At 33.3% G+C, this 17,322-nt stretch overlaps 1 protein-coding gene across 1 annotated transcript in view; it reads left to right on the top strand.

Moving 5' to 3' along the window:
• Nucleotides 1–3,928: 3,928 nt before the first annotated feature.
• LOC123548642 (uncharacterized) overlaps nucleotides 3,929–17,322 on the top strand; it is a 34,145-nt gene continuing 20,751 nt past the window's right edge. Inside the window, exons 1-3 of the mRNA XM_045336091.2 lie at nucleotides 3,929–4,113; nucleotides 10,373–10,492; nucleotides 17,120–17,251. Of these exons, the coding sequence (XP_045192026.2) occupies nucleotides 4,096–4,113; nucleotides 10,373–10,492; nucleotides 17,120–17,251 (270 nt within the window). The 5' untranslated portion in view covers nucleotides 3,929–4,095. The remainder of the gene's footprint in view (nucleotides 4,114–10,372; nucleotides 10,493–17,119; nucleotides 17,252–17,322) is intronic.

Raw genomic sequence — 17,322 nt, 5'->3', positions numbered from 1 at the left:
GACCCCATATTTCATGTATAGAACAACCAGTTTGATAACATTGTCAAAACGAAACGCTAGACCTGAAAGAACATACACAGTTCACTACAACTATAACATAAAGCATAATAATATTTAGCATTACACAATTAAAACCATTGAATATAAATATTCCTAAACTCTTATTTTCTTATTTTCGGAATTCAAAGGGTCCTTAAATTGGTCTAATCCAGTATTTCTTGGTCTATATTGTTTTTTTTAATCATTATACATATAATATTCAGTTATAAAATGGTATTCACTTCTAATTTTCGACAGATAGTACATTTCCTTTCATCTAATAGTGTACTAACTGGTCTTACCCATCATCCAGCTTCTACTTGTAAGATACCCTTAAGCGTGTAACAGCTTGGCAAAATTTATTAACATTAAAATATTTAAGATACGGCTGAAATATAAAAATCGAAATTCTCTTAAAAACAATAAAACTCTAGAAGAAATATTTATTTTTGAAATCCAATTTTGTACAAATAGATCAGTTAGTCCTTGATTAACCATATATAAGAACAACATTTCCCACGCCTTGATATTAAGTAAAGAGGACCAGTTACGTCTACCATGATTTTCAAAATCGTATCTTAACAATGTGTATGTGATATTATTAAGTTATTTAACATTGTTCTATACAATACGGAGATATATTTGGACGAGTACCTAGCTGAGAAAACCATATTGGACGAGCCGCTAGGCGAGTCCAATATGGTTTTCCAGCTGGGTACGACTCCAAATATATATCGTATTGTACAGTTCAATATTAAATAACTTTTTTACTCTTTATCTACTTTATCTTAGTTTAAATTAAAGATAATTTACTGAAAATTGTATTTCTGCCTTCCTGCTTTCAAGACGCATAATCAAACTCTGTACATAGAGCGCCTATTTCATTCGATTTACATTTGGAACATTTTCACGCGTTTTGGGCTTTATCGTTTGTTTAACATGAGACTGTTGAACTGTCCAAATACAGAAAATACAGGATTTTTTGTACGCACGTGCGTCCAAATACAGAAAATACAGGATTTTTGTACGCACGTGCGTCCAAATACCGTAATATATTGTACGGTCACGTGTTGCAAATGAACGTTCGCGATTGGATAGATAAAATAGATATAGAATAAAAACATATTAGTTATGACCAAGTTGTAATATTTGTAACCAATATTTTACTACTGGTATATAATGCATGTGAATTGTTCTGTAAGATGCTCGGCCCCATTCGCCATAAATGTAGTCTTTTTAACACCTAAAAGTTTCTTGCAAAATTGCATGTGTAACCTTTCGACATATAATTCATTTACAAAACCCCAGACTGTTCTGCAGTAGTTTAAAATAGGTGACATGAGCTTATGAAATAATTCAACATTCTATTTTATGTTTTGGTGATACATGTGTATATAAGTAAACTTCATAAATTAATATGTACTTGTTGGATGTTTGAATCAACCCGTCTGAAATATTTTTCCTTTACAGCATATTATTGTTGTGGGCCTACTGTGCAAATGCGTGACTCTGGGGCTGTGTTTTTGGTGTTCTATGCTTCCGAGAAATGTACCCTTACCTATTATCTTTTGTATAAATATTTATATAATTTGAAAATGTTTTTTTGTGCTTGACCGGTTTGAGTATTTTGGGCTGTACTCGAAGATCCTCCGCAAGTATGATTTATTAACAATTTCAATCCTACAACCATCATATAAAATATTTCTTGGAATACTTCATCCGTTTTTTAAAAATCAACACTGGTGAGAAATTGAGTCCTCAGAGTTAACGCATAATTACATAGAACATTAATGCAGAATCAAGGACACATACCTGCCGATCAACCTGTCCTATCTGACCCAAAGTACAAGCTGGCCTATGGTTTAGGGAATTCTGTCTGTCTGAAAATAATTATGAGAAACACATGTAATAAAGAATTATCATACTTCAAGAGCAGATAAATCTAGTCCTTCTACTCCGATCTTTAATCAAATTTGAATAAAATTTTATGTGTATACAAATTTTCTCTTAATATTAATATTATAAAAGTTGGCTAAGAAATAAGGGGATAGAAAGTTAACTTGGTGAAGTATGGCATTTTAATTTTTCAAAGGTCAAAACTTTACTTATCTCATTTTATAAACACATGTACTTGATTGAGATCGACCTGTTTGCATTCGGTATTACTTTTACTTTTAGTATACAGCTCGTGTACAGGATCGGCCATACTATGGTTTTTAAAATAATTTTTATGGAAGGCCGGTGCAATATGGTGATTTCCAAACGCTTTATACCAGAATGAAAATTACAAAATGTTTTATTTCAATGGAATGATAAATAACAAATATTGAATGTTACATGCCAATATTGCCAAGTGTTACATAATACATGTTGGCGGCAGATGATTCTGCCTTTGCGACCAGTCTGATCATGGTCTGCACTGTTCGCTATTCAGTCAGTAAATTTTCAGTGAAAACCCCTTTGAGTAATAAGTGTTACTGTCCAAATTGAAAGATGGACCAGTCCATTATAGAAATATAGCAGGTTAAGGGTTAAATGCCAAAAGTACTGGCGTACGTCTTACGTAATCTATGAATGTTGACTGCGTAGGAGCATCACAAAGTAAAGACATGAATTTGTCATCCTGCATTGCAATTTCATATTATGCAGTAAACTAAATGATGTCTCATTGTATAACAACAATTATATATGTGACTCAGCCAAAAGAGGTATACAATGTAGTCATTGTGTGTTGAGTCGTGTCTATATTCCTGATCTGATTACGGGGGTGTTTGATAATAAAAGTAATTTTTCGTTGATGAGAAAATATAACCTTTATAATTGCGTCATTTAACGGAAGCGCCTGATATCTCAGATAATGCGAATGCAAGTATAATCACATAGCAAAAAAGACGTCCCTCCTTGTTTTATCTGGGGTTTTTTCTTGCATTATTTGGTTTGTCTTTCTGCTAAATGGTTGCTTAAAACAAACCGATATCTTGAGTAGCGAAATGGGTGAAAAGAAACTGCACCGTCGAAAAAAAATACCGTACTGAAGATATTTTTTAGAACAAATTCTAAGCTCGTTATAACCTGCCTAAAACACTGTGCAAATGACAATGAAAATTCAAAATTGTTCAGAGACAGACACAGCAAAAGAAAAAAAAAACTGTAGACCTGAGAAATATCGATCGTAATATAAAATGGAAATTAATTCCCATGAATAGCTATTTACTTAAAAGAAACCTCTTAAGCTTTAATAGACTGAAAACAAAAAAATGAAAATACATTTAATAAAAGTACTACAAAGATATTGTTGAAAACAGAATTTATCAAAACGAAATTCTAATCTTTGTTGTTTTTTTGTATAGATCGATCCGAAACCTGTACATTGTCTTTACTAAGCTATACATATATTTTCCATTTCCAAACACTAACTGCTAATTCAAAGATACCGTATATTTTGCATATAAACTATGAGTCAGTCCGAAACTTTAACTGCCCGTTCAAAATAAGCTCGTCTAGAGGTCAAGATCGTAGATCAGCGACTAATGACGTCCATGTACTAGTCTAAAATCATAATGAAAATAATAAACTTACTATAGTTTGCACATCGAACTATTCAGATTATTCAGTTATATGAAACTTCATATTGTCTTGTCTTGATAGCTTTAGAAACACACAAAATGTCAAATGACTTGATTCTTTCCCTCTTATAATCCATGATATAATATTTAAACATAGATTTATCCTTCTTTCACTATTTTCATACCTGACTAAATCCAGCTTAAATATAGAAATTTTAACGAGTCACCTGCTTGCTCACGTAAATATATTCAGTGTGACTAAATACATACTAAGATCTGATCTTATGATCAAACAGCCATGTTAATCTTATTTTATTTATATATTCCCAATCTATATTTCAATGCATAGTCGGATAATCAGTAGAATGGAACTGTTTTCCTGGAATCCCATAGTTTTTTTTTACATAAAATCTATTTTCACTTTCTAAACTTTTTTTGGTTGGCTGGAGGACGTTGATCAGTTTGCTGAAATATTCGACGGAGGATTAAGATGGCTGTCGCAAAACAGGTTGGAAGTTATATTATATTTCTTTTATGAATAACTAAAAATTACACTATTTTTGAGTCGGAACGAATAGAAGAAATGGTGTGTTTCTTATGTCTTTCATTTCACTCTTAAATTCGTCACTCTTGTATTACTACTTGTTGAAAAGAAATAGCTGATATTGTTATTTGCTTAAAATATAATTTTAAGTATGATTCTTTTAAATCTGATGACATCGGCCATTTGTGTTACCTTATTTACTGAAAGTTATGGTGGCTGAATTCTACCATTTCGTGTTGGCGTGTTGTGGGGACAAATACCTAATTTGTCGAGTTTTCGTGTTTCGAAAACACGACAGCACGACAAAGAAAGGGCGCCAACATGACATATTTATACCCGCCAACATGAAAACTCGACAGATAAATTTGTCGTGTCGGCGCCTTATAAACGTCGAGTGTCCGCGTAAAAATGTGTCGTGTTTTCGCCCCGCCGACACGCATAACGAAAACACGAAAACTCGACAAATTAGGTTTTTGTCGAGTTTTCGTGTTGTCGTATTTTCGCCCCGCCAACACGCTTTTTTTGTTACATCTCATTTTTGGATATTAATTTTATATAAGATTTTGTGTAGATAAATTTATCCTCACTGAAAGCATACCTTTAGCTGAAATTGAGGCAATTCTGACACAACTAAACTTCCTGTCCACGTCTAGAGAGTTCTTACTCAATAGTTGGCAGAAAAGAGTGAGGACAAAGTGTTTGAAACGCATAACCAAGCACAATGTCATTTGTACACTTTTAATTCTTCCAAATCATAATTCTAAATAGGAGGACGTTGCGTAAACGTTATAACGTGTCAACATTAAAAAAAATGTATTCATCATTCTCTACACATTTTCTTTTGATTGTGTTGAAAAGTCGAAGAAAAATTTGTCTTGAGAATAGCGAGTAATATTCCACATGTATGTTCACACTAGTGAAATAAATGTAGGTTAATTTTAAAACATTAAAACTACCAGTCGAGGTTGTTTGTTACATTATTTTGTTTTCGTTTTTAATCCACTTGGCCTTTAAATAATACACGTTCTAATTCACAGTGTGTGTGTGTGTGGACGCAAACTGGATTAAATAATAAATCCATTTTAAACCACATTTAAACTCTAGTCTGAACAGGGTACTTGTCATAAATGTGTCATTTTAAAGTAACTTTCTCCTGTAAATAATTCGTAAATGTCGGTTAGTAGCGATACGGAAATATACAATAAAACAAAATTTAAGCGAACTGGTGCTTAATCTTATAAGAGGAACGACTCTTAGTTGAATGAATTTTAAAGGGCGTTAAATATCTTCAATCTATACATTTATCCTTGCGTTTATTGGTATGTACACATTCCGAGTTGCTGAATTTTGTATTTATGTATTCAATAATTCATGATAATGTTTATAAATATATCTTAACATATTTTTGCATGAATAATCACGCTTCGTTACTGAATATTTGGTGGTTGTCGCAAAACGGGTTGAAATATATTACCTTTGTACCTGAAATTAGAACGAACGAATAGCACATTAATGATTAAATGTTCTATTTACACTGTATGTTAACAACACGGGTAATCGTGTGTTTTGATCTGTCTAATATGGCCTCTCCCGAGCAAAACATGTAAAAAAAAAAAGCAAAAAAACATCACGTAAGTTTTGATATTTTCTACGATTAAACACATATTTTACATAAAGATTTATTATGTTTCCATTCTAAGGTTCAAGTTATTCGATATAAAAAGAAAAGATTATTCCTAAGTAATAAAACGTGCGGATTGTGGGAATCAAGAGGCGAAAACGAAACTTTTAAATGTTATCAAAACCCTCGAAATTGTATCATCTGAAACAAATCAGTTAAGAAGAAAGTGGAAACATTTTCACACATCTTGGCATCTGTCTCTAAACTGAAAGTATGGTATTTTTGCAAAGTCAGTCGCATGTATCAAGTGTGTAACGTAATTGAAGTTAACGGTTTCAATTTAGTATACATGTATACACATTTAAATTTAAAGAATGTACTTTTTGCTTATCACTGATTTTATAAGTAAAAAACGCTAGAGGGTATAGATCATATCATCGATAACAGAAGCTTCGCCTAGCGGGGCAGTATACGCCCGAAAGGTTTTTTAGAGAAGGAGGGAAGCAAAATTTAAAGAAGACACATATCTAAAGTTTTTTTTGGCGGGGCATGTGAGGGATGTGTGTGTGCGGTGCTGGTGACAGGAGACAGTTTACTTAAGAGTTAGAAACGAAATAAAAAATGTAGGGTGCGGGAGTGTTTGGGGTTTGGATGTGACATAATACTAGAGGGCAAGAAGCTTAATGAAAAAGGGGGAAAAAGAGAGAGAGAAAATAATTGGTGGGGCGTGCGGTTGGTTGGGCAGGGGCTGATGGTACAATGTAGATGGGGATGTGGTGTAAATGAAAATAAAGATGTTTTTTGTGGTCCGGGGGATGTATATGTTCTGGAATGAACTATGGTGGGGAGATTTGACCTTGCTGCAACACTGTCCACTCTGCACATCGTCTCATCACCACATACCTACACCCCAAGTTTGAAGTCGATACCTAGAATGGTTATAAAGTTTTCTTCCGAACATGAAAAAAACTTACAAATTTCATCTTTAAGCTCAATTTGTGATCAATGTCTCTAAGAGTTGAAGTTACCAATCAATCAATAAAGTTTAAAAATGGTCTCAACATTAGAACAATGCAACACCCAGTTCTTCTGAAACCATGAATGGAATGTGCCCAACTACCTGTAGAAAGCCATGAAACATTCAAGAACAACTACCTGTAGAAAGCCATGTAACATTCAAGAACAACTACCTGTAGAAAGCCATGTAACATTCAAGAACAACTATCTGTAGAAAGCCATGTAACATTCAAGAACAACTACCTGTAGAATCAAGAACAACTATCTGTAGAAAGCCATGTAACATTCAAGAACAACTATCTGTAGAAAGCCATGTAACATTCAAGAACAACTACCTGTAGAAAGCCATGTAACATTCAAGAACAACTACCTGTAGAAAGCCATATAACATTCAAGAACAACTAGTAACATTCAAGAACAACTAGTAACATTCAAGAACAACTACCTGTAGAAAGCCATGAAACATTCAAGAACAACTACCTGTAGAAAGCCATGTAACATTCAAGAACAACTACCTGTAGAAAGCCATGAAACATTCAAGAACAACTATCTGTAGAAAGCCATGTAACATTCAAGAACAATCTTAATTCCGTACTTGGTCTTATCAGTGTTATCTTAATTTCTGCCCATTGGGATATTGATTAAATTCAATTATAATTAAAATGTACTAAAATAGAATCACGCTTTAAACGCAGCTTTGTGGAGTGAGGGGTGTTGCACAATTCATTATCTCTTCTGAACAGACTCAATCAAACCGAGTTTACTATTATTTCGCTTAGTTGCGTTCTATGCTTCTAAAAGATCTATAAATTGTATAATCCTTTATATTATTATCACGGTACTCAAGAGTCACGAAGTTTGCAAAAAAACGACTCAGAACTCAATGTTTTGTTCTCAAAAGAAATAAAACTCTTAAAGAGCCTTCTAACAGTGTGGCAAATTGAAGATCCATTTCACTTCTGCTTAAGATACATGATTTCTCTGATCAAAGACCTCCATGTCTATTTATTTAACACTATTCGGTTTAAATATTTTAATCCACCAAACAGGATCTATTGATCGTCAAAAACAACTGTATAACAGATGTAACTGAATAAAAACAGAACAGAACATTTGCCTCTAACAGGACTATAGCTAACTTATTCTTCCGCATCTCCAAAATTACATAAAGACAATTCTGATCCAATATGTTTAATACTACTGGGATCTTAGAAGTGAATATATCGGATTAATATGCTTTATGGATAGCCATTATACAGGACATATTTCAATTGAAGACATTTAATACATTCAAAATTAACTAAAACTGATATTCAAACTAATAGAAGTTCCTTTCACAGGATTAAGTACATGTTTGCTTTTTTATGTTTTATTGTATACTTTATGCGATATATCGATCACTGAATAATGGCAGTAGCAGATAACGTTAGAATGACACAGCATAAGAGCACTCACGGAGTGTAACAGTTTATTAGTCATCACACCAGCATATATTTCTGTTACTATATTAACGTTCACAATTTTGAATGTGTGTTCAAAAAATGACGATTCTATTATTATTATTATTATTATTATTATACCACATTTTTTCGGCGACGCCGTCTAAATTCGTTTTCCTTACCTATGCCACGTGACTTCAGTTTGCAAATCAAACTACTTGATAACGCATTATAGATAATTTATCAAAATGGAAGATTTATGCAACACTCTGCCTGATTGGACGAGAGTGTCAATTTCTTTCACTCTGTTGATTGTGCTACGCTGAGTGAAATGTAGACAAAGCGTTTATCCTAAACGACGCTGTTCACAGTTTTAAAGCTAACTTTGGCTCAGTATATTTAGCAAGAATATTGATATATCTCAAAATGATAAGTAAGTTTAATAAATATGATAAAAACCTGTTCAAATACCAACATATATCAAATTAAAGAAAGAGCTGAATACGGTCTGCGTATCACATGAATAAGGGTGTAATAAGAGTCTTTTATGTAGAGAAGTGCTTTTTAAAAGATTTTCCTTGTTACAATTGTCGTCTGTATATGAAAAGGTTTCTTGCTTTTGTGACTTATTCAGATTGCATATTAAAATGGGTACTTGTTTGCTTTGATATATTTGTTATAAAATATATAACTGATTTATTATACATTGTATATGAATAATTTTCTTTAGTATGTTATGCAAATATTGAACTCAGTTGAAATCTGTTTTATTATATATATGCTATATAATGACTGAATCTCATTACTCTGAAATGAAGGTATACAGTTTATCTATGTGATATGACTACGGTCAAACTTTGCTTATGAAACAGAAATATTGAAATAATTACAATTGTATGTTTTGCTTGACCTTCACTTTTTTATAGGTGTGACGTCATTGTCCAAAGATTCATGAATAGCGAATATGCATTTGTTAAAGCGGGATCAGTTGGCCTATTTTAGAAATAAATAAAAATAATAAATAAAAAAAAATCCTTTAATTGATTTTTTCTCATGTATTCTAATCAAACTTGATTTGTAGAATCTTTATTAGGCCCGTAGCCAACTTTGTTCAGCTGGGACATTTAACCCCTTTTAGGGACTGCTAGAGCTAAAACTAGAAATGCCTTTATACAGCGTCTCATGAACAGCTTGGTGGATCTTTGTCATACTTGGTCTGGAGCATCATTATAAGGTCCTCTTCCAAATTTATTTATATAGGAACTTGGGCCCTATTAGGGACCACTATAGCTAAAAGTAGATATGCCTTTCTTCGCATTAACCACTAAAATGTAATGGATTTTTATCAAACTCGATGTGTAACAATATCGTAAGGTCTCCTGCTATTTTGTTACAAATGGGGAAAGGGGCCAATAAAAACATATAAACACGTTTAATGCCCTCTTCTCATGAACCGCTTCATGAATCTTCATCAAACTACTGCTGTTATTATTCGTCTAAGGATAAACGAAACAAAAGTGCAACCCTACGAAACCTTTGCGAAAAATTAAAAGAGAACCATTTAAATTGTTAAAGTGCGGTGTTTAGTTTTGCAATTTGAAAAATGTTAGATGAAAGATGAATGTTAGATAAAAAATTCATAAACTTCTTTCCTTATTACAATTCGCCGACCATCATTTTTAAAGATATTTCTTGTATAGCACTCTTTTCATGCACATGTACACGTTCAAAAGTGCTTTACAGAATAATTTGCAAACAAATACAAACAAATACATACACATTCAACACAAACAAAAAAATGCATTCCACATTAACGAAAAGTATGATGATGTCATTGTAGTACTCGAAACATATTTTACTGTGTACCGTTTAGGTCCTAATGAAATGTATTTTGTTGATCCCATACAATGAAGAAAAATGTACATTTGATAATTCAACAAAATACGTAATGTATTCAATGCTTTTACATGCATTACTTGATGCTCTTTCGGTATAAACGAACCTTTAAGACATGTTTGATATACAATGGAACGTCATAATTTTACAGCAATAAATTCAATCTCAAATCATGTTCGAAGAATAGAAAGGTTAATACTTATGAATGATGCGTCCAAATATTTTGTAGAATTTATCTTTTTTGTTCCAGGATAAAGCAGAAATTGATATCAGTGTGTTGGAGCAGTTACTTTATTCACAAAAAGAAGCTGCTCGATTTCTCCACATCGGATATTTATCATTGAGGGAATTTCCGGAAGTTGCCGAACAGGTACGAGTATAAAAACTGTTCTATAACATAAAAGCAGAAACTCAATATTTCAAGGCGACATAAAGGTCTGAGGTAAGTTTAATGTTCATTCTAAAACATGCAATATAAATATGCAGAGTAGAATTTTGCTATATGCATAATGTGTTATCTAATGTTTTTCTTCAAACATTTATACTAACTGCTAAGTATTCTGCTTTTCAAAGATATTTGAACAAATTTCGTAAAAAAGAAATAAAACAAAATTAAATTTATTTGTTTCAAGTGTACTCTTCTTTTCCTAGACACAAGAAAAACTTTCTACAAATATTTTCACCATTATTTTCTGTTTCTATTGTAAATTTTTTTGTTTCGTGTTATTTGTTAGAAGGGTGCTCAACAACAACAATAACAACAAAAGCAACAACAAAAGAAAATAAAGCTAATCGGCAGTTTATAGAATATGCCAATATTTGCAATTGTCTTAGTTTTGTTACAAGAGTTTTTCAAGAGTTACAGATAATATCTTTGAGAACGAACGATGCTACCGAATGGTATCACTGAATCTTGCACTCTCCGCCATCAAAACTTAGTAATATTCGGATAAAAGACAATGCATAGTTGTTTTTTCGTATCTTGCACTATCTTCCAAATAAATTCATTAATATTCAACCGGTAGCGGCTAGAATTAAGCATAATGTTCCGTAAAAGCTATTTGCCAACAGTTTGGGTGAACTTTTCACCCTGTTCATTTCCACCAAGATTTGCAAAGAATGAATATATTACACTGTTACATGATAAAGTAGGGGAAAGTAAAAGTTATATATTAGTACAAATACAAAAAGAATTTTAATTTTCTGCATTATTTCAAAAGCGCAGAAATGGTTTACTACCTTCTGTACAATGTCTTTGGTTACTTACAAGAATCTTGCAAAAATCTTATGTGAATAAAATTGTAGCACTAGTTTGTTGCTGTATTCAGATGCCTTATGCAATTAAAAGACTTCTTAAAGTTCCATGAGGCTCTTAATTGTATGTTAATGTAGGGATAATACACGTTTTTTGTGTATTAACGTCCTTCGGTCTCGGTCACAAACAATCCCGCGGGCTTCTGCAGGCGTTAATACACAAAACAAACGTGTATTGTCGCTATTCTTGCATAAAAAAAAACATTGCACGACGACTAAATGCATTGTTTTCATATGTGATGACTTGACGATTCCGGTAAATTTTTATTTACCATTCTTGTTGTTCTTGGAAACGGTAAACATGTTTTAAATATCCATAACCGGGGCACACATAACAACAACACTACTAAAAGCGTGATTTGAAGGTTTTTGAGCATCTTTTTTTTATTTTTAGTTATTACAAACGTTACATTGCACATAATTTTGCATATAACTTAAAAAATTGATAAACAGTTTTAAGAGTAACAACTTTACATACGACTTATTTTGAGTACGAACAAACAGAGTACGGATGAGTACGAAGCCAGTGACTAGCTTTCGAGGTTTATTATATGAATTCTGCGAACAATCGGGTAAAAACAAACCGACTGATACTAACAAAAATCATTAATATAATACCTAAAAACGGGCAATAGCACAAGTTATTTACTTATTTATTCACAGTTATTTACAATAACTGAACAGACGCTTTGTAAAGGGAGTAAACTCTAAGAGAAGCTAGGGCGTACATTGATGGGAGCAGTACATTTGGGGTTGGAAACTGATACAGCTAAACATACTATGGATTGCATTGTATCTATAATGCTACAAGAAGAGGTTATTATGGAAGAAACAAGATGCAGATGCCAAATATCAGTCTGCGCAGAAATACATACATACGCCCCTGGCAAAGCATTTCAAAAATAAAAATCATGTATTAACAGCACGTGAATTGCCTTGTTTGCACACGATTTTTCTCCCGTTTATACATGGGCGGATCCAGTGAAAAAAAGTAGTTTTTATGCAAGAAAAACAGATAATGCTGCTATCCAGACAGATACTAGTTAGAGAAACTCAGTTTACAATATTACATGAAATTATGATGTTAGGGAGATAATCATAACAGAGCATTTCATAGTACTTTCTATTATGATAATCAAAGAGTTGTTAATAAACCTATGGCAAATGAGAAACAATGCTCAAACATTGAAATAAAGAAGAAAATAATATATTTTATGTTAACAATAACAACAAATGTAGCAGTCACATTTTATTCAGTGGCATTATGACCCTTAACTACATGATCTTGTTTCAAAATACCTGAAAATGCACTACAGGTTAGTCAAGCTTTGATCTGCACATTGATTGTCGTCACGTAGAGTATTGCTTTAAGGTACTTCCGCCATCTTGAATTTAGAGTGACCTTCATTTGAGGTGTGAAAATATAGTGAACCAAAGCTTTCAAATGCAGCTGTTGCGTAGCACAAAAACAGCTCAGTTTGCAAGACCTGAACTAAAAGTAGCTGTATAAAAAGTGATAACTAAAATTTGGAAATAAACAAAGCAGATATTTTACCTGTATTTTTCCAAATTTTTGGTTAGATTTATAAATCCTTTCAAAATACTTTATTAAAAATTCATGAATGGCAAAAGTTAGTTCAAAGTTTCAATTAGTGCATAGGAGAATTGTCTTACTGAATAGAACTAAACTTATTACAAAATCTGTTTTCAAATCTGACCACTTCATGTATAAAAACGAAAATACATTTGTACATATTGCTATTTTCAACATACATAAAAGTAGTGCAATGTGCGGACAATGATTTTTCTATGTATGGTGTACCAAACTGCCTAAAATTGTAAGAAAAGTCTCCTACTTAATGCGACCAAGATTTGGCAATGATCAAAAATTGCTTTAAAGGATTGTGCAAGTATAAAAAAGGTTTAATTTATTACAGTGGAATTTATGTACTTACACGCTGCTTATCTCAAGGAAAATTTGGAGCAAATGGAATTTTCGAAACTTCCTGCGGTAACTACCGAAATTACTTAACGTAACACATACGTGATTTTATATTTATTAATTATAAAAACAATCGAAATATTTGCTTTATCACGATATATGCAAACTTTTTAGACAATCTTGAAACATTGGGCCACAGTATTTCCGCATACTGTTCCGGGACAAGTTCGATGTGTATAGAGATTCCTCACTAGATGTTTCATGCGTCGTAAACTAACCAGTTTTGATCTATCGACTTTTTATACACTATGAGAATTTATGCAGCATGTTTTTAAAAACGCAGTGAGAATAAATCGCAGACAAAATTGTACAGCCAAATATGTTAGGAGGTAATACAATTAGTATACAATTGTAGATAACTACAAAACAAACAAAATGCAATCAGTTGATTTTTTCAGGCGAAAACCTGATGATTAAAATCAGAAATATCTCAAAAGTTACTGTTCTTCGTTAAACGAAAATATTTTTTTCACACTTCCATAGATATAAACTGATAACAAATGTGTATTGAAATTCCGGTATAGAAATGGACACTGACTTTATATTACTGCGGTGTTGACAGCGGAAGCAGCGGTCCAGTACTAAGACTCAGTGTCTACGAAACCAAGGATAACGAGTACAAACATAAGGATCAGTGTTCAGTATACACCTGAAAATAATAGACTTGCTATTTGCCGAGTGCACACTTGTTTTCTATAGTCGTTAATATAAAGTAGACTTTGAAATATGCGCACACATGCATAATCTCATAAGCACTTCTTTAATGTATGAACCACCTCGGTAGCCTAGTGGTATCTAGCCTCCGCTTCGAGAGCGGGAGGTCGTGGATTTGATCCCCGGCCGCGTCATACCAAAGACGTAAAAAATGGTACTAGTAGCTTCTTCGCTTGGCGCTCAGCATTAAGAGGATAGTGCTAGGACTGGTCAGTCTGGTGTCAGTATAATGTGACTAGGTGGGGTATCATGCCACGTATCTACGGCGTGATATTCCAGTGAGGCCGCCCTATAAAGTTGGGCATTGTGCTCACTGCTACAAGTAGACACCGTCGTTTATATGACTGAAAAATTGTTGAAAAAGACGTTAAACCCGAACACACACACACACACACACACACACACACACTCTTTAATGTTTGTTCTCTGAAATTAACAAATAACTGGCTCAACTGAGACACCATACTTTAAAGTAAATTCAGTTTATTCACCACGAGGTTCAAAATGCACGGGAGTCTCGTGATAGTACATGCCTTTAATTTCACATGGTTAAAGTGTAAACAAATAGTTAAATTTGCTTCGTTTTATTTCTCACGGAAAAGATCGGACGGTTTTTGATATTGGAATAATTTTAGAACATATATGCATTTAAAGTTGAAAGTTGATCGTTTTCTACAGGATGTAAAACTGAAACAAGTAAGCACTTTTACTTTTTCACAATGTCCCTCAGGTGAACGTTGACACTGTTTACAAAGAGAAACCAGTTTTGTGTCATCCTGAAATGCGTTGTTCGGCTGAAACTTATAGTTCCTGGAAAAGTTCTAAAATGGTTTATTTTGGGGATTTTTGTTTTATTTATGTATTCAACACAATGTGCAATACTTCCAGTTTTTGAAAATGATTGAAATTGAACTTTATTTTAGAAAAAGTTCCGATCTTTCAATAATATTTTGCCAGCGGATGCTTACAAATTTTAAGTGAAACGCCTTTCTTGTCCAAAGGTGGTGTGTAAAGCGAAAAACTATTATTACACATTGCGTTTATTCTTTAAATGTAAAGGATTGGTAACAGATTAAGGAGATCGGGCAGTGCTAAACTATACTAAATGGATATCTCTAACCATGAATAAGGAGGCATATATATTCAGGGCCGTCGCCGGCTTCGAAAAAGTGGTCCGGCCATGGGACGTCGAAGGCGTTCCGCGAGTGCAGAAGGCAGGAGAGGGGGAGAGCAGGAGAGGGGGTTAACCCCTCTCGTAAGGGGGGTTTGGGGGGTCTCCCCCGAGAAAATTTTAAGATTTGGGAAGCCCGTAAGTACGTTTTCCTTGCATCTTGAAAGCATTTTCCATTAAGATTTTCAGTCAATTTTATTACAGTTTTTAAGGATAACTATCCGACATTTGCGCAATGAATGTTGATGTATTTCACTTCGAAGTGTCAGCCAGTACAAAAGAAAACAACTATTTCGACCCCTGTGTGAGTCTCATCAGGCGGTGGCATTAATAATGAAGGCTTTATCAAGATTCTAACTTGACAACTTGCCGTCTATGTGAGCAGCCATACACACATGACAATAAGCGAGGTCATTAGTTTCATCGTAATGCAACCACGATCTATTGGTGAACCACGAAGACTGAAAACTTCTGTTCACCAGATTTTTTCTGACCAAAGATGCGTTTCGGAAATTTAAATGTCTTCGGTTGATTTGGAATTTTAGGTATGTCCATTTTGCAGCAATACGTTAAGCAACAAGTTAAGCATGCGGTTTCAGAATTTAGAGTAGATAGAAACGAAGTTTATATTATTTTATAGTTGAGATGACGTCGGCATTTTATTTGATTTAAAGCAATTATTTAACATAATTCAAAGTAATTAGAAGAAATTAGCTTTTGGTTAGTTTTGTATTATTATACCACGAAGAACACAATTGTTTCCATTTTTTTTTTAAACATACGACTATTTTTTTCCAACAAGGCAATTAATATAGATTTAAAAAAAAATCGCCCTTTACATCATACCGGATTAAAGATATATCAGATAAGCGTTTAATTATTATTAATCCAATCAAGCAGGGTCGATACTTTTGACACGAAGTGTGCCGAAGTTTTCACACCCCGCGGACAATCATGACAGATACCGCTCGTTGCGGATAATTACCAAGGCAATATTTCGGCACTTTTAATCTCAGCAATAGCTGAAATTTTATACGAATAAAAAAAGGTACGGCCGATATCATGCAAGGCCAAAAAAGTGGTCCGGCCATGGCCGGACCGCCCGCGACGGCCTTGATATTTCAGTAAGGAATTCTGAGGTAAAAGAACAATCATATATTTAATTCCTTGAAATAAACATGGCGGCGAAATATTTTAGAAAAACTGTGCACGTGTTTTGCGCATTAGAATGTTTAACGACATTTTCTTGAAAAAGTAACACTCATGTGCACTATTTTGGCATTTCTTTGATTTGAAAATAAATATTTTATAGCAATTTAGGTTGCATACGATACCGAAATTTTGCACCAAAAATGTTCACTCATTTTCTTCCAAAGCACTGTGGAGGTAGGGTTCAGCGTAGCTTTCATGCTCGCAAGTTTACCTACAGATATATCTTTTCAACTTTTATCATATATTTTTTTGTGTCCTTGCATTTCGAAAGCTGTTTCGAGAATTCTGATTTTTCACATGAATTTCTAATTTCAATTTGCGGAAGTACCTTAAAGTGTTGAATATAGCTGAAATAGTTTGACATAATTTTTTCAAAACACTTGATATCAAGTTGTTCAAGCTTTATATCGGCGAAGTGCATCAGCGTGGAAATAATAATGTTGTAAGTATATTGACGTTTATTTTTTTATTAATATATTTATTGAAAGGTTCAATGCGCAGCTTTTATACAATTTTGACATGATTAATTTATTAGTGCCATTGGAATGAGGAAAGTTATTGTAACACATTCACTCGCATTTTAGATACGCATGTCAGCAGATAAAGCCCAAACCCAACATATGATGACGGTTGGTTTGATAAAAGAATTCAAAATCACAGCTAACCATGTTATCACAAGGACTGTACCAATCTTGAAAACGGGAATTGAGAAAAAGGTATAACTAAATAATCACTTTATAGTACATACAGATGTTTCTGAAATGCAGAATATAAGCTTATTTAAATG

Source organism: Mercenaria mercenaria, chromosome 6 (assembly GCF_021730395.1).
Source record: "Mercenaria mercenaria strain notata chromosome 6, MADL_Memer_1, whole genome shotgun sequence".
NCBI lineage: Eukaryota > Metazoa > Mollusca > Bivalvia > Venerida > Veneridae > Mercenaria > Mercenaria mercenaria.
Note: the sequence above shows the minus strand (reverse complement) of the source record. Positions and strands in the feature narration are given on the sequence as shown.